Genomic DNA, 19,087 nt, shown 5'->3' on the forward strand with positions numbered 1-19,087 from the left:
ACCTAATATAAAATAAATAAATTAATTAAAAAAAAACTCAAGTACACTCAGTCTCGCAACATGAGTGTTGTTAACGGGAGCCTAAAAAAGATCTGCTCATTTCTGCCTTTGTGGAAGTAAATGGGGAACAGTGCACATGCAGCTTCACCTATTGTTAGCCAGGCTACAAAAGAGACCACACAACAGGTCTGAGGTCAGTCTCACCTCTTGGATTTCCTTAAATGTGGCTGTAGCTCAAAGACTGCTCAGCAGGAAAGCACCAATACAGCAAGAAACAGGGAGGCTAAATGCGACAAAGAGCTGAGACACAGCTCGAAACTGTGCTGCAGCTGAAAACAGCCCCCTTGGTGTCTGGTAAATATCTGTAACCCCGACTCTAAGCTGCTACAGTCAGTCATTCAACCACCTGGTGAGTATTATGCAAAAATAAAATATAAAAAAAAGAAATATACAAATAACTGTAAGGGGGAAAAATGGTTAAAGCTCAATTTTTGTGCTGCTTATCTTGAAGAAAACTGTACTGGATACAAACACATTCTGATTGTCTAATATTCCAATACCAATATACTAAACTGGATAACAATTAAGAAAAGGGTATATTCAAGAAATATTCAGAGGTATTTACATTCATTGTCAAAACACAGCATTTGGTCCAAATTTCAGTATAAACTGAAAATGTGTGCTCACATTGAAAACGAGACAAATGCTTAAGGAAAGGGACAACTTGCAGCTGGTAAAAACTGATGTAAATTGCAGATGACTTGGAGTCAGCACCAGAAAGTATTTCATGTTTTCATTGGTAACAAATATTTTTTCTCTTTCTGAGGTTTAACTGACGTCAGTTGGTGTCAGCACACACAGTGAATCATTTCCTGTTAGTATCTAACAGCAAGGTACACTGATTGCAGACAATTAGCAGTGCTATACCATTAGCGCTCCTGTTGCATGAAATTGGGACACAACTGTGTTTTGTGTAACTTATCCACTGTGATGCACTGTTACAGAGCATTATGAATCACAGGCACACATAACAATTTATGTCATTAGTTACACCTGCACTGCACAGCAAGGCTTATGGGAAATGTTTCTCGGGTACTGCTGTATAAGTGGATCAGCTCTTGTCAAGGACTGGGTTTGTAGGGTTTTATTTATCCTCAGAATTGTATTTTTAATATCTTACTTTATCTAAGTATATAATGTTCTGCACAGCAACTACCTGTCTATCAGTCTTTAATTATGTCAGTATAGTACTACTTGCACAGAAGATCAACTCAAACAGAATAGCAAAGTGACAGTGACTCAGCCAGGTTAATTAAAGGCCAGGAAATGTGCATCTGTGGTAGTAACAACAACAAAGTTAGATTAAACTTTCTACTAAACCATCTCTGTGTGTGTGTGTATGTGATCCGCTGTATTAGCTTACAAGCTTATCTGAAGACTATTAACAGCTGTGGGATACTAACTCGCTGGAGCTGCACCTCAGGTTACTATGTATAGCCTGCTTACCTGTCTCAGAATAGAAAACACCTTCACAAATAGCCTCACCAGGCAAAAGAAGGTATCTAATTCTATCAAACACAGTGTTCGAGAATGCAACAGCTGGTTTTAGACTGAACAGTCTGAACATGTTATTAGTGTTCAGTAGGCTAACTCGCACTGTTTCAGTAAGTCTGTCTGTCATGGAAACAAGTTCCAAGAAGAGAGCTCCCTAAAAGGCAGAAGAATTACTGCTTTGGTCTCGTCTCTGTGCAGGATGCTTCAGTGTGAAGCACAGGACAAGGTGGCCTAATATAAACCTTCCACTGGCAGTGGAAGGTGTGCAATATTTACCTCATCACCAGGTGTCAGTGTGGGTATCTCATTACATTAAAATGCACAAATAACACAGGAGAATCTATCACATATGAATGAGGCAAAGAGGTGTGTTTTTCCATTCAGTATAAATTAACTACATGACAATATCTGAATTTACTGCAAACAAGTGACAATAAGTGCAGACTAAAATTGTTTGAGATTATTTTGTTTTGGATGAAAGATTGTTTTAATTTCCACAATGTTCACAGATTCAGCTTGTAAAATAAGTTGCACTCTTGACAGTCCATATAAACACATTTGCAGTTTAGTCTTTGAATTCATGATAGTGCACAGTGCAGCTCAGTGTGTGTGTGTGTGTGTGTCCCACTGTATTAGCCTACAAGCTTATCGGTGCACTGATACACTAAAATCAGCAACACTGCACAGACACTGACTCATCTTTCAGATAATGTTGCCACAAATAACAGGCTTAAACGACTTAGTATAGACACAGCATCCACAAATATCCTCTCCAGGTACAAGCAGAGACCTAATTCTACAAAATACACTGAGTTATCACTTTATAAAAAGGTACACATGTACAATGTAATGGTCAGATTACAGGTGTCACAGCTCAAGCTCTACTTTAGCTGCACTGGATCTGTGAGTGAACAGCGACTTTCAAGTCTATTCTCAACAACTTTTTTTTGTTGGGATCTCTGTGCTGCTGGTAAATAAACTGCAGCAGCAGGCTGTACTCTCTGCGTCTGAGGACCTCAGCATGATGCTATGACCACCGTGCTCTGTAGTGGGGAGGATATTGATTCATTCAGAGTCTGGCCAACTACAGATACAGCAATTATTATGAAGGCCAAAAATTTCACTTCAGCAGAGCACAGAACCTTCTCTCCCGCAAACCCTCTGGCAAATGCAAGCACAGCTGTTGCATCGACATGGGTCTGCCATGAAGCATTTCATATTTGCTCTCAGTTTTGATCCATTTTCACTATGATATCAAAGTCCTGTTTCTGTTGACCAGTGTCAGAACCACTGTACTACGGCCACTGTGATTCACTGTTGTTAAAGAATGAAAAAGGAAACTGTTTTATTGCAAAGTTATGAAAAGTATGTACAGTGGCATTCTGTCCTCCTTCAGTACTTTGTGTGAAACATGTCACGAGCATTTCTTCTCGCGTGACTGTGGTGGACTGTGATAGCAATCAGCCACCATGTCCAAAATGTGGTACTGCTTCTTTAAGAGGTACATTAGCCTACATTGCTGAAAGACTAAGACAAGATCTCTCTCTCTCTCTCTCTCTCTCTCTCTCTCTCTTTCTGCCTTCCACTCAAAATGCACAGCACTGAAAAAGTCCCTGAGATGTGCAAAAGGGGATGTTTGCAAAAATGCTTTGGCTTTTGGTCACAGAGGGCACAAAAAAAAAAAAAAAAAAATCCAAACTCCACACGGTGGATTAATAAACCAAAAGGGGCTTTTATCTCTTTATTTGGCTTTCTTTTGTTATCAGCAGAGTATAATATTTACCCATTGTATAAACTGCCTTTAAAACAAGCTGTTTGGGGTGAATGAGATGGAGAGAGCAAGTAAAAGCAGAGCGAGACAAGGCAGGAAAAAAAATCTAGACAGACAGAGAGCCTATTTGGAGCTGAGGATTTTTTAAATTTTTTTTCCAGAAACAAAAATGTGTACAAAAGGTTAGAAGTTCATTTCATGAGAGGGAGGAGTCAGGAAAACAAATAGGGAAAAGGCAAAGCACAGTAAGAGATGGGGGAAGTAGTTAAAGTCGTCCCATGAGCAGACGAGGGAGGAAGCTGCTGTGTGTGAGATCGATGCACGATTCAGACAGGAAGAAGGAGCGGTTTGGAAGAAAAAAAGGTCTGGATACGAAAGGTCAAGTGAAGTAAGAGAGACGGGGCTGAAAGTGAGAAAGAACGTCAAAGCACACAACTCCGGTCGCTCCGCCCAGTGGTAAACAGACACAAACACTGCGTTGCTACGGCAACAACAAGGATCTGGAGAGCATGACAGAACCCATCTGGTATTAAGACAAAGCCAACCTCCCGGATGACATCAATCCAGTCTTCCCAACTGGGAGCGCCAGTCATTTTATTTTTTCCACCCACTCTGGTCATGGCTCTGGGGCAGGCTACATTGTGTCGGAACCTATTTTGGTTGGAGCTATGGTCACGCAAATTTCGATGACTCAATCAGAGTTTTTTTTTTTTCTCCTCTCGTGCCATAGCAGCCCTGCTGGGAACTGGGATGTGTGAATGAAGACACTGTATTGTCTATATCTGATTGATTGTTTTTGTGTTGTAGAACTTGTGAAAACAAATCTACCTTTGGGACATTGAAATCTAATGTATTTACTTCAAAACTCTGTCACCAATACGTCTTCAAACAACTAGGCTCAACAGGTCAAGCAGAAAAATTAACTAGAACACAGAATATCTATGTTAGCTTTTAACATCTGGCGCAGATACCAGAGGAATATTAGCTCAGAGGGTAAATTAAGAGCACCTAAAATACTAGTTACTAATCACAGTCACAAAAATCTAAGGAATGCACATGGCTGACAGTCTGGGTGAAACATTAACATCAGAAATGGACCTTCCTCCACATTCTTATTCAATGATGGAACGTGTATTGTGTCATTTCAGACTGTAGCCTATTTTTGTGTCTAAAGTTTTATGTTGAGGTGTGCGTGAATGTGAAAAGGTGTGTCATATCAAATAGCCATCTGACTTTTATCCAGATGAAGGTACAAACTGACTTTTGTTACCAAGCACAGATAGAGATAGATAGATATACACACAGAGATGTGTTGTAGAGTCTAATGGCCAGGGGAACAAACGAGGTCTTGAGTCTGTTGGTGGACACCACTCCACAAACTACCAAAAACCACCACCAACTGCCTCTACCACATGCAAAACCTGAGTAACTTGTAGGTAACGTGAGCTGTCATGAGCTCTAAGGGAGGGATAACACGGTCATGATGAAATGGAATGATGTTCTTTTTATTTTGTTTAGGCGGAGCCCAAAAATAAAATGTTTTGATGAACATGTCTGTCGAGCAGGCTTACTCGAATGTCACTTGTTTAAAGAGCCCTGCTGGCAGCACAAAACCTATTATTCAAATCAGTCTCCATTCCACACCACACATTTTTTTCTCATGGTCAAAGGAAATGAATTCACTTATGCTTCAAACTTGAGGGCCATGACTGCAGCCCTGGCTTACTCATCTACTGAAATTAGTGAACACTGACAAACACATCTAACGTTAATGACTGCTTTCATTATGACCAGACCGTTGTGGTGGAGGACAAAAGGGACGTGATTTTACATTGTTTACGCCTAAAGAACATCAGTCTATACCTCAAAGTCAGCTTCACAAAGTGAAGTGCAAGGATAATTTTTCCAACAAAGTTGGAGCAAGGTTGGAAAAGTGGCTTGTGATCGGAGGGTCATCGGTTCAATTACCCCACCGGACAGGCAGGAAAAAAAATTGCCCCCCCCCCCCATTAGCTGGCTGATGTGCCCTTGAGCAAGGCACTTAACCCCCCCCCCCAATATGCTCCCTGGGCGCTTGATGCTGCCCACTGCTCCTGTGTGTGTTTCACTGCATGTAATTTGCCAGGTGTTGCATGTGTGCATTCGACTAAGGATGGGTCAAACGCAGAACATGAATTCAGTGTGTGTATGTAAAAATATATATGCTGTCAATAAAGCTGATTCTTCTTCTTCTTAAACTCGATAAAACTTTGGTATTTTTTGACTTAATTTTCAGGAACTGGACAGTCATTTATAATCTGTGACCCATCTTTGAGCCATGGCTGTTGTCATGTGGACTTATCTGTTGTTTCCATCTTGTCTGCTGACCTACTGATGGGTGTCTTCAAAAACAAGTGAGCACCGTGAGAACTGCATCGACTGCAATCAACACCAATACTGCTGCACACTGAATGACTGACACTGCTTGTGTGCTTAGGGTTAGCAAACCTCATTTTAAATGCAGATGTTTGACCACAACGAGGACAGCACCCTGTTTACAAAACAGCCTACTGTTATTTACTGTTATTGATGTTGACTGTGGGAGAGTCTTCACCCCATTTAATTTCTCCTGCTGGAGGTTCCTCAGTCATACCGTACTTACTCCTCATCAGAGCTTTGGAATTGTTTAGCTCTGGAGAGTTTTATTTGACAAATGAATCAACGGCTTGATTGACTGTCACCAAAGAGAGTCAGAGAGTGCTGACCATACCAGTGAAGGCTTTGTGCACAGTCTGCTGACGAGAACAGTAGGTCCCCACTCCCTTCTAGTCACAGACAACATGCCATGATGGCCTCCTACAACCACCACTGACCTCTTGTTGCTTTCAGAAGATTCCAGCAGTGCCGAGTCTTTACTGTTGCCGTTGGAGCTGCCCATCGACTCGTGGCTGTGGCTCTCGTTGCCATGGCTCTCGTTACCGTGGCTTTCGTTGCCGTGCGATTCGGTGCCACTGCCGCTGGACCCACTGCTTTTCATCTCGACGTCCTCCTCGGGGAGTGATCGGGAGCGGCCGTTCTTCCGATGGTTGTGTGGGGAGGCAGAAGGGTCCTGTCCGCTGCTGTCACTGCCCTCTGACGGGAGGCCCAGCTCAGGCCCACCTTGGCTGTAGCCACCCATGCGGTGCAGCTGTGCCATGGAGCTGCACCCCGAGGTCCCTCTAGGCATGGAACTGCATGCAGTGGACACTCTGGACCCTGAGGCTCCGTCCTCATCTTCCAGCACCGGGAAGCAATAGGGCTTGGAGTCTGAATCTTCAGACATCAGGAGAAGTGTTGCCCTCGGCGTGTTCCAGGTTAGTTAAATGGACAATGAAAGAACACAATTACCCCATTTTTACAAGGGTTTGGAGTAAACCAAAGAGGAAGAGGATGGATCTGTAGAGAGAAGGAGATCATAAATATAAGTAATGTAGTCCATATCCATCCATTTCAAGTTAAGCATATTTTTTAGAAAACACATGAGTTGACAGTGTGCAGAACCGCTACAAATACATGCATGCTGAGGCGAATGCTGAGTAAAAACAAATCAAACCTAAGTCACGTACTGTAAGTTTCAAGGTCCCTGCAGAGCAATTTAATGCAATGCTGACATCAACTGTGGCTGCCTCGAAGAACAGAAACTAATCTGAACTTTGTAGCAAACTTCTAAGGTTTGTTTGCAATATGCATGATATTTATTACATTAGTCAAAATATGCAAAAATACTGGTGTGCTTCTTCATCACAATGTGTTCATTTATTTGCATGCACACACACACACACACCAACAAACAAATATACACACAAGCATGTGCAGAGTTCAAAAGTCTTTGAGAGACATGAATCAATCTTCCTTCAAAAAGGTGCCTTTTTGTCTGTGTTCTTCTGTCTGGTGTGATATCAGAGCACATTGCAGGGTTTAACCCTGCAGGTGCTTCTCTGATGTACACTGAAAATGCCCCCTTGTACAGACAGGGTGGCCTTTAGGAACGGTGGATTCGTCCCGTCTGAGCTCTCCAGCCCTTTCAAAGGATCATCCACCCTGGGATACATAAAACACTAGACAGCGTCTGTCTGAATGTCACCCTAAGTTGCTAGCCAACAGCATGGAACTTTGGCCTCATTTTCAATGGCTTCAAGGAGGCGTGTGATGCAGCAGGCAGCAGGGTTTTAAACCCTGCTGCGTGCGTCATGCCAGAAAAAGCTATGTAAATACCACATTTCAGCAGAATGAGAAAGATGTATACGTAACTGTCTGCTCAAACTGCCCAGAGTTGGGTAGATATTTCCCAGGAAATTTGATTGGATACAGAAGGAGACACATATTTTTGGGACTATCAACAGTAGTGTGTTTGGAATAAGCACAAGGAAAACTGGGAATCAACCACAAACAGAGGAAGAAACTCACACGTTTTCATCAGATCTTCCACAGGAAAAGATTTACGGAAGAGACAAAACTGTATGTCAAATGCTCACAGTGAAAATCAGTTTAAGAAGAAAATAAGAGACTGTGGGAATTTCCTAAGTGAAATCGATCTGACAAGGACCATCCCGGGAATTACACATACTCAGTGCAAGCCCATCTCACTGAGATGAAAAGTAGAAGGTGCTACTTCAGTCCAAAATGATATAGAATTAGGATAATTATACTCTAGTGTTGTAATGTAAGCCATGGTTTCAGCAACTGTCTCTTCACGAATTGCTTTTGTACTTCAGCCTGAACATCTTTGCAGTAAGTCACCAAATTGATTTCTACATTTAAGTTTGAACTTCCTGAGACAAATATCTGAACTTGAGATTTAGGACACAAAAGGAAAAAAAATAGCCTTATCTCTCATATAATCCTGTTTCTGAGCAACATGCTAAGGTCAAATGAAAGCCACAGGCCCAAGTGTCTGGGCATAACCTCCAGCCTGGCTGTTTTCCAGGGATAACCTGAATAAGCCCTGGTATGCCTTCCTCACTTTCTAACCTGCAACGGAAAAACCCTTATTTTCTACTATGACAGATGACACACAGCTATATGTCCTCATGAATTCACCTCAGCTTTCTATTTGTATGTTTATTTAGTCTAACCAAGTAAATCAAGCCCATGCAAGCTCAAGCATTTTTTTTTGACGTAGGTTTTTCCGAGTGTGACGCTCATGTTGTACTGATCTGCTAATGGTCTGTTGAAAGTTGTGAGTCTGACTTTGTGTGTGCACAAGATGTGTGTCTTTAATGTTGGAAAGGGGGGAAAAAAAGCCTCCAGAGTCTGACGGTGTTGACCAAATGCTGTCTCTCATTTTAAAGCATTTGAAAACACTGGATCTGTCAGTTTTCTTGTTTGTTAGTCCTCTCCTTCTCTCCATTTACAGTTAAAAGCTTCAGCTCAACATGTGGACCGAACAAAAAACACGAGGCAGAGCAATGTATTAAATGGAAACAAATTTAAAAAATGAACATAAACTGAGGAACACAGAAGCAAAAAATGACTCAGACTGCATTTTTTCAAAAGCATTGAAAAAAAACCCCACAATTAGAATTTCATGAGTGAGTGAGTGAGTGAAATCCCAGCTGCATCTAAAGACCGGTATCATCTGGAAGTCAGAGTGAACTATGACTTACTCAGCGATTCAGGACGTTGCTGAACTCTGGCTGGCAAAATGACAACAGTAAAATGTTTCTATTAATAATTAACTAATCTGTTGGCTCTTTCAGTGCAGTCTGCTTATCATTGGCCTTCTGCAAACTAAGGTTTATGTCTCACATCCAAGCTGGGTGAACTGGGTCACGATACAGAAAAAAAGAGACATTTAAGAAGAAGCAAGTGAGAAATTAGGGCTCTATAATATGGTGACCATAAGATGAACTAGAGCAATGAGTCTGCTGATCATTTTTATTCACCACAAAGTGCAGAACTTCAGCTCAGCACTGTAGTTGAGCTAGTTTTGCAGAATAGAATAAACACCCTCTTTAAAGAAAGCCTTCTATTACACATAGTGGGCCATTTAACTGAGAGCTATTACTCAGCCTGTGTACTCCACATACTGAACATTCTGTACAAGCCGCTGACCAGGAATTTTGCTGCACAGTTTCTGACTGCTGCTCCAAGCCTGGTTCAAAGTTAAAGAGCTGACTGTCAATGTGGCCAATATTCATAAGGTCCAAGGGTTCACACTAGTTAGCAACCACAGCACCTGTTACAGCACACCACATTTATCATGCCAAATCTATTGGCTTGATACCAGCAGACAGAGAGAGAGAGACAGAGAGAGAGAGAGAGAGAGAGAGAGACAGACAGACAGACAGACAGAGACAGACAGATAGACTGAGATAAACTGAAATGAACTGGAACTGACATTAAATAAAACAAAATAAAGCAGACAGACAGATGTAAAAAGACCAAAAGAACTGAAAAGAGATTTGTGCAGCTGCAGACCAAGATGTCTGGCGTGTTTGACTATAAATGTTCCAGCACTCAGAACAAACGATCAAATATTGACTCACTGAAAAATGATTGCGATGGTTTATTGTAGAGGTCCACTTCATTTCTATGTTTACAGAACGAGAGAAATTAATGAAAATAGAGCTCTGTGAAAAGATAGCTAATTACCAAGAAGCAACCAAGTAGTGTTTAATAAAGAACATTATATTACATTTTGACCACCTGTTAGCATTTCTGGTAATACCCAGAATATATTATATCCAATCCACATCCACAGTAAGGGTCACCTGGAGCTACAGGTCAGACCTGGTATTAACATGCACCCCGAATGATCCAATCACAAATGGACAATTCTAAGTACAGGTTTGAAGGTAGCCAAGATGCATTGAGGATACAATTGAGATCTGATTGCACAGACCACCTTCGGAGGTGGTCTGGGCCAGATATGACCACATTTTTTTGTCTGTAAGTACGTAAAAAATAAGAAGCACAGTTAACATTAACATTTGCAAACATGCTAACATGGTGCCACCTCACCCAGTTGTGAATATCACTGAAACATGGATTTTCCATCATATACCCCAAAATGTTCTGTCAACCTTCCTACCAGTTGTTTGGCTACAGAATATAGTAGCATAAAGGTACAAAAATTATCTGTGACCTTGGATCAGTCAAAGGAAAGTTCACCAATAATGTTAGGACAGACATCACTTCCCTTAGCCTTTCGCTCTACTCAGTTTTTTTCAGAGATTGCCAAAGTTTATTGATGTAGTTACGAAGAACAGGCAGCTAACAAGACAAAATGGGGAACATAACAGAGTTACAGGTTATGGATGACTCCTCTTGGGCGCTTCCAGTCAATTTAATGCAATCAAAAAATCGTTTTGGGCTGTCAAGGGATGAGAGTGTGAACCTCTTGGGAACATGGTGCTCTCTTGAATCTTAGGGGAACTTTGAAAGAGCTAATTTAAAATAAATTACTTTTGCAGAGTAAAAAGAACGGAACACTCCTTTCCGGCATGGCTTCAGATCATTAAATCTAAGGGTGTAATCAGGAAGGGAAATTAAAATTTTATGTTTGTTCAGTTTGTCAGTGGAGGAGGCCCTGTGAGAGTTTTCCCTCTGTGCTACCAGTGATGGCTGCAAAAACCAATAGTTCATCTAAGAATCAGGTTTGCCACAGAACCTTTCTAAACTGAATATATATAAGTTAAGGACACCACCGCAATTTAATAATATTTAAAACAGCTACTTACTGTACAAGCGATTGCAAAAAAAATCCATATCATAAAACATCAGCAGCCTCACATTCACGTTATAGATCACACTGATCACATTATCTAATATGTTCGCTACATCCATCTCATATGACCCTGTGGGAGCAGCTGTGGCTAACTGTGTATCATGATGGAGGCATTCAATCTTTTCATTACAGTTTACAGTCACCATCTTACACAACTGACTCAATTTGCATGAGGACTTACATAAGTTTGCAGTGAGTTTGTTCAGAACGTGACACTGCTGAGATGTGGTTTAATGCAAAGCTAAAAAGTAAACTTTGACTTGACAAGGATTTGGGTAGCATATACCACTGACAGCTTCATAAGGTTTTCCGCTCTCAAACACTTAATCACTTAGAAACTTGATGATGCTTTTGTTAAGACAAAACGTAACGCCAAGGGTTTTGGTATTATCATCAATTTAGGTCTTAAAAAATACATACAATATTTAAGATCAGCTGAAGGTGCGCTTTTACTTTTCTGTAACATTGCAAAAACCATGGTCCCTGCAGGTAACATAAGTCGACTGACCATCAGATTGTAATCTGGTGTTTTATAAGTCTATTGCAGAACTCTTTCCCCTATTTTGATGTATTTCCTCACAATAATCTGGATTCCTGTGCAAATGTTAACATGTTATAAGAGAAATATCCAACCCTTGAGGCAACAGATGCTGCGAGCTTTTTCACGTGCAGACATGGCTGATGTGGTTTTACTTTCTGGCTGACCTACATTTATCGTCCACAGTATCTTAAATATTTGAAATGAATTCAATAATTCTAACCAAGGGAACTCAAGGCTTTATCATTTTCCTAGTAGTTCAAAAAGAACAGAGCTCTCTGTACTTAGACAAATGGAGAATTAAGTTTGCCATTTTCTTGTCTTCCACTTCTTTAGCCACCAGAGTTCAGTCAGCAAACCCTCCTCTCGCGCTGCACGTGTGGGCAGGGAAGTTTGCACCCGGCAGGCTGCCAAATGTTCCACTGATTGCAACACTACGATAAACTGGCATAAATGACTTCTCCCTTGCCGGCCTTATTTGCGTCACTCATCTATTCTCCTCCCACTATCAGCCGACAGACTTGCCCCTGGTGTACTGCATAGTGCTGGACTGGGCCTGCTTTCACACGGAAGATCACTGTGAAGTTCAGTGTCGCAGTAATTAACAATGAATGATTTACCAAAAGGATTAAGGGCAGAATGCGATTTCATTGTATCACACATCTCAGCAATAGTCGTGTCATCATTATCCGAACACTATTGCTTCTTCTTCAACTTGGCTTATTGCCAGTGTCTTACAACTCTGCCATAATTTTTCATTTTAATTTCATCTGTGCACATCCTCTATACAGACAGACTAGGTCCATCAAGTAAATGCACCATAAACAGACCATATATATCAATAAAAATAAAGTGAAAAACTACTTTATGACAACTCCTTCATTTAAACGTTTGCTGTAAGTAAAATCAAACATGTAATACAAGTAAAAGTAGTTCCTTAACAGAGTTAAATTACTGAAACAGTGACTAATTAAGAGTTGCTACAGCTGAATACCCCATCAAGCAAAGGAGCTGTATCAAAAGTAGACTTTCACAATAAAACATTCTCAAGTTGCAGTATCACAAAAGTAATTTTTACTCCCTATTTGCCACAGCTTGATTATTATTGACAGATCAAATTTAATGAATGACCTATAAAGGGATCCACTCCAGATGGGACTGGATCCTTTGAGGATCTGTGTCCTCCTGTGTCCTTCATGGCCAATAAGGAAACTGCCTGACTCAAGCATCACAGCATGCTGACAGTCTCTCAGTGGAAAACCTTGGCTCGCATCGCACATTCTCGGTCTTCGGTGCTGCGTATGAACTTCAGCCATGTGCCGCTGCAGCAGACTCTTTATGTAAGGCGTGAAGGTTTCATGTGACGTTACACGAAAGCGTGTCTACATTACACCATACGTGACTCTGACAGGTTTATTATTCCTGTCAACTCTGCACTTTCAGCAACTCTGCAGCATCGTCTTATGGTGAACATTTCAGTGCGTAATGCATCTACCCGCGTTATGTAAACGCAAGTTTCTCTGAGTGGAGGTGACCGGTGACATTTCAGCTTGAAGCGCAAAAAAAACCTCACCTGACTCAATCAGTCATATCTCCGCCGTCATGTGGGCAGGGCGGGTGCTCTGCTGTAGTCCACTGACCGGGATTGACCCTCGCGCTGACACAGTTATGCAACTTTAACGCTTCATACCCATACAGTACTTTGCATGCTGAGAGCACAGCTCCATAAAGGTGGGATCTACACATTTAAAAACGTCTCTATCATCCCGTAACACCAACAATGCCCGTAACAGCTCGCACAAACAAGTAAAACTCCACCAACCTCAAATCAGACTGTAAATCTTCTCCTGATCCAAGTCTGAAATAAAGCCTTGGATTTTCGAGCTCTTTGTGCTGAAGTCCGGCTTGAGACAGTGTACAGGTGCCTCCGGTTTTAGGATGGTCCGATGCACCGCTTTGTCCACGGCTCGGGATCTCAGACACACCGGCTCTCTACCCTGCATCTCCAGCTCAGGCAGTGACCTCATTTCAAGCACCGCCCTAAGCTCCTCCCTCCAGCTCTACGCTTATTGGTCCACAGAGCCGCCCGTCTCCCCCTCACAGAGCTCTGAGCCAACAGATGCCACCCGCCTCCTTGGCGGGCGGCGCCGGCAAGTGCCGGTCAGAGCTGTGATTGGTCTACAGTGCTGCCAGTCATTTTATATAAGGGTGTCACCGCTTTCACGTGGACACCCACGGCTACGTCCGGCGTAAGAGACGCGAGAGCAAATCACTACGAGGCAGCAGCAGCTGAATGAGTCGGTGCTGATGGTTGGCTCACAGCAGCTCAGTGAGACCGACCGTTACCTAAACGGTTATACAAGTGTGCCTATAGCCAATCTGGATGAATCGTTTGGTGCGCAATCATTCGCGTAAGCATAAGCTAAAAGTTTTTTGACTCACATAAAAAAAAGAGATATAATACAATGTGACCTTGGTCGTGGCTGTTATCTAAATTGCAGGCATCCGTCTGTGTAATCGTGTCGTCTTTGCCCTGATACATACATCACTGGGCTTCATATACATATGACAATGTTGTTATCAAGCTGTGGTTTGGGTTTTACTCCGAAAGCGTGAAGATATGTTGCTGCAGAGTTGTGTGCAATATACTTTGAGAGCAACAGACAAAAATAACATTTAATTAAAGATAATTACAGTCTACAATAGAGGTGAGTCTGTTTTTCCCTCACGTTTGTCAAAACAGTAGTTTTGCTTCTTAATTTAAGTTCTGTTAATTTTGAAAAACCTGTGGAAAATAAATAAACATATTTTAAAACATCGTCATTCTTGCATAGTCTTTGGTCAGTGCCAAAGACCAACAAGAAATACACGCTGAAATACATACATAAAACGTTCATATTGTAATTTGTATGTATGTTTGAAATGGTTTTGCACTCTGTTCTTGTGAGGAGTCAGTCAAAGTCAAGTTGTCCCCCTAGTGGCGGGGATTGGACTCAAGTTAGCGGCTGGTCAAACCAGTTGCCAGGGGTGAATTTATGATCCGGCTTTGGCCACAGGTTTGGCGACTGCTGCCGGCACTCACTACCCCACTTACACAGCCTAATAATGCACGATGAGGTTTATGAGTTTGACATCCCTTAATTTATTAAAAGGCGTGGTTTTGTTTTATATTGTGGTATTATTTCTTCCTGTCCCGCTTGCGAGCCTGTGCTTCCTGCTCCTTTATCGGACATGTTAATTTAGGATTGTCCTTTTTCTTTTTGTATTATTTTCACATGCTCAAAATAAAGCCGTCATTGAATTCAACGTGTGTCAAATGCTGCCTGATAGACTGTGCCAAGTCTGATATGTGTTGCAATGCAGAAGCTGCTATAGCAACCCTAGTTTTTGTTCTCATTCATGCTCATTTAATAACTTTTCATATTCACCTGTTCGAGGTTTGCTGATCCTCCATGGAAGCATTTTGCTTTTGCTATACATTTAAAGGTGAATGAATGAAATGGCATGAATTTCAATAAAAAGGTCAACCCTGAGGGTTGATAATGAGTGCCGAGATTACAGCAGATCACACTATATGGTTTATTTATTTAATCAGTATTCTTAAACATAAACTTTTAAGCCTACATGGAAGTGTGTTATGATTTACCAAGAATTTAGACCTCAAAGCAGAGACACTCATCACAAAAGTGAACTCAAGTCAGTTTATTCTAAAACTCAAAATGAATCAGTCTTAGCTGTTCAAGAGTCTCTGTCATCAACCTGGGAAGGGAGGCATCAGAGGCCTTTGAGTGCAGTGTTATTGAGGAACAGACCAGGAATCCAGAGACAGGTGATTTCCAGGGAGAGCAGGAGGTCCAGGGATGGATCCAAAAAAGGATCTTGAGGAGGCACGGGGAAGAAGCACAGTTGAGCAGGGCAACTGAAACGGATGCAGCGAACCTGAAGCACAAGAGACAGATATTAGAGAGTGAATCAACAAGAGCATAAAGTCTTGCAATAGCAAGCCTGAAGCATGTACCACTAAGGAGACTGTAATGGGCTGATGGAGATGAAGTGAATGAGCTGGTCCTTAAGTATAGCTGGTTGAGGGTGGATGTCACCGCAGACCATGAGTCACAGCTGTGCAGGTGAATAGGTGGGAAGAATATAGAGCAGCTTCATCCACCTCTGTTCACACACACACACACACACACAACAGAAACACAGGAAAACACAGGACGAAATGTGGAAACCCAGGAGACAAAGCTAAAACCCTAACAGAGTGTTGGTTACTAAAAAGTCAAATTAAAATTGGAACATCTTTTAGTGAAGCTCATCACTGACCACTGCAATCTGCATCTACATGTGATAACCGCATCAATAATCAACCGTGCTCCAAAGACATCTGATATATTAATGCTCTTATACTTCCTCTACCCTTTTCCAAAATCCACTAGGCAGGATCAAAAAAATCCTGCACAGATCTCCAGTCTATCGAAGGGCTAATTCACGAGGACAGGCAGTTTGGAGGCTACATTTCTGAAGGAAACAGGAACACCTGATCAAAACCCCCAAAGACACAAACCTTAAAAACACACACACACAAAAAAAAACACAAACAATGCTTAATCAGTATTGTTCAAGGTATTACAAAGTGTTTCGCACACACAAAATAAGATTTAACTGAATATATACTGTGAAATTATCATTTCACAAGTATCACAAGATGCAGATTTTATTTTCATTGATATTGACCTGTGAATGTGACGATTGCACTCATAAATCCTACAGTAATAACAATAACAGAAATAAAATTTTAATGTAAAAGTAATCTGATTTGTAACCACTAGAAAAAAAACATAAGGAAAAAACAAATATATATTACATGTTATCTGGGACCACAGATGGATAAGAGTCTGTAGTGTGAGCTGCACTTGCAGAAAGAAATGAAGTCTTCACAGAAGGAACAGAGCAGCAGATGGTTGAATGAACTAGACAGCCTTGACTGGTACTGGCTGCCTTGAGCTGCAGCCTGGATGAGCCAGTGCAAAAAGAAAAGGTGAGAAAATGGGTGAGCGTGTCAAACATGTACAGCCCCAAAGACAAGCAGGATGCATAATGTTTAACGTTAATCTATAAAGTCACTCTGTATACTGATGTATACAAGTACAGATTGACAGGTTTACAGATAAGTGGCTTTATAGTTCTGTAACGTGACACTGCTGTTAGGCAGGTATGGCATTAAGTGCGGTGCCTCACTTAGATATCCTTTGGTCTTGACTAATTCAGCTACATGACAGTGAGGTGGTGTCAGTAGCACAGAGACACTATTTACAAGGAAAGGTTTTCTGAGGCTTAGCTTGCTTTAAAAATGTATTTAGTGGCAGTCATTAAAAGTGACATGAACTGAGCTGTTATTACGTCAACTATTCACAGCAACATAAATTATATTTTAGGCATTGAGATACTGATGAATCAGACACAGCTTATATGGTTAGGGGTAACTTGATAAGTTAAGGTTGTACATGCAGTAGGAGAAAGAAGCTTTACGCTCCCACAGGAGAAGAAAGCCTGCAGTCTTGCTCCCACTCTGACAATAAATGGTACTCCACAGCAACAGCAGTTTGAAGTGCGTCACTAGTAGAGATCCAGAGACGGCTGTCAGATGATGTGGGATACTTTTATATCAGGCTACTAATAGAAGCACTATGGGGTGGACTGCTGCCAGCTCCCACTCTTTCTCTATTTTACATTTCAGCGCTTCTCATACCTCAGGAAAAATGAGGAGGACAGTTTATCAGAAACAGTAAATGTCTCCTTTCAGGGACTTAATGATGACAATTCTTAAGTAAGGTTGAAAAATTAAAAGTGTATCTGACATACTAAAATCATGCTTGATGACGGCAGCGATTCATATTTGATGCCACTGGAGTGATGAGGACAGCAATGAGGAAAACATTATTTCAGGTTTGACTGTCATGGAGACACTTGGATAATCTGCTGAAAGAGAGTAGTCCTTAATTCCTTACAACCAGTCCTTCATTTTGAGAAGAAGAAGAATCAGCTTTATTGACAGTATATATATTTTTACATACACACACTGAATTCGTCTTCTGCATTTGATCCATCCTTAGTTGAACACACACATGCAACACCCAGCAAATTACATGCAGTGAAGCACACACAGGAGCAGTGGGCAGCATCTTGGGGGGTTAAGTGCCTTGCTCAAGGGCACATCAGCCGGCTAATGGGGGGGCATTTTTCACATTAATCACTCCACCACACCCAAATTTTTCCTGCCCGTCCGGTGGGGGAATCGAACCGGTGACCCTCCGATCACAAGCCGCTTCTCCAACCTCTAGGCCACAGCTGAGAGTGTGACAAACAGGTATTACAGTATCTGCTTTCCTGCTGGGGAAAGTTTCAGTAATTTGACAGAGTTTCAAAGGAATTACAGAATATTGTCAGGAAATTAATGACAGATGGTAAATTTGACATTTTCAATCCTCTTAAAAGAGCAAATGTAGTTTGAGGCATATAATGCTGTCGGAGGTATAGAGCGTGACCCAAAAATAAAACTACCTTGACTTTAACGAGCCGTACTTATTTTCATCCTGACAAGCTGGTGAGAAATTAACACATCTTTCACACTATGTTGACCTCCATTCACACATTCAGAGAGCTTCTGTGACACTGTCTTACCATCTGCTCTAGACACAGAGTCATTTCATCAACTGAACATCAAGGCTGCGATTTCTTAAAAAGAGGAAGAAATTATCATTTTACAAGTATCATAAGGTGCAAATTTTAGTTTCATTGACACTGACCTAAATGTCACAACTGTGCTCACAAAAACCTATAGTAATAATATTTTATTATAAAAGTAATCGAATTGGTAATCACTAAAAAACATAATTAAATAAAAAATATGAAAAACAACAATAAAAAAAATGGTTCTTGTCATGATTCTTTCATTGTTATCTGGGACCACAGATGGATAAGAGTCTGTAGTGTGAGCTGCACTTGCATAGAAATGAAGTCTTCACAGAAGGAACAGAGCAGCAGATGGTTGAATGAACTAGACAGCCTTGACTGGTACTGGCTGCCTTGAGCTGCAGCCTGGATGAGCCAGTGCAAAGAGAAAAGGTGAGAAAATGGGTGAGCGTGTCAAACATGTACAGCCCCAAAGACAAGTAGGAGTCCCATACTATCATCCATCCATCCATTTTCTATACCGCTTATCCGTCAGGGTCATGGGGGGGGGCTGGGGCCCATCTCAGATGACGGATAAGTGGTCTTATAGCTCTTTATTATTTATTTAGCGACATTTAAAAGTGACACCAACTACTGAAATATTTCCACATCTCACTGGATGTGATGAAATCTTACAGAAACAGAAAAACTAAACATACTGAAAAGAGGTCCTCTTTGTTTGAAAAGTTATGCTTTTTTTTTTATTTATTTATTCAACTACCAGCAAAGCCTGAATCAAAACTGG

The 19,087-nt window shown here is 41.3% G+C and overlaps 1 protein-coding gene and 1 long non-coding RNA gene across 6 annotated transcripts in view; both read right to left on the minus strand.

The window, feature by feature from the left end:
* per2 (period circadian clock 2) overlaps positions 1-13,624 on the minus strand; it is a 28,828-nt gene extending 15,204 nt beyond the window's left edge. For all 5 annotated transcript variants that reach the window (XM_046407920.1, XM_046407917.1, XM_046407919.1 and 2 more), the window contains exons 1-2: positions 13,433-13,624; positions 6,178-6,739 (exon numbers count right to left, since the gene is read on the minus strand). In XM_046407920.1, coding sequence (XP_046263876.1) covers positions 6,178-6,626 — 449 coding nt within the window. In that variant the 5' untranslated portion in view covers positions 6,627-6,739; positions 13,433-13,624. The remainder of the gene's footprint in view (positions 1-6,177; positions 6,740-13,432) is intronic.
* A 1,673-nt stretch (positions 13,625-15,297) lies between these two features.
* On the minus strand, positions 15,298-16,127 carry LOC124069693. Its single transcript, XR_006845090.1, has 2 exons — positions 15,629-16,127; positions 15,298-15,549 (listed from the first exon to the last, which is right to left on the minus strand). It is a non-coding gene; the product is annotated as an uncharacterized LOC124069693 (long non-coding RNA).
* Positions 16,128-19,087: the final 2,960 nt, after the last annotated feature.

Source organism: Scatophagus argus, chromosome 13 (assembly GCF_020382885.2).
Source record: "Scatophagus argus isolate fScaArg1 chromosome 13, fScaArg1.pri, whole genome shotgun sequence".
Classification (NCBI taxonomy): Eukaryota; Metazoa; Chordata; class Actinopteri; family Scatophagidae; genus Scatophagus; species Scatophagus argus.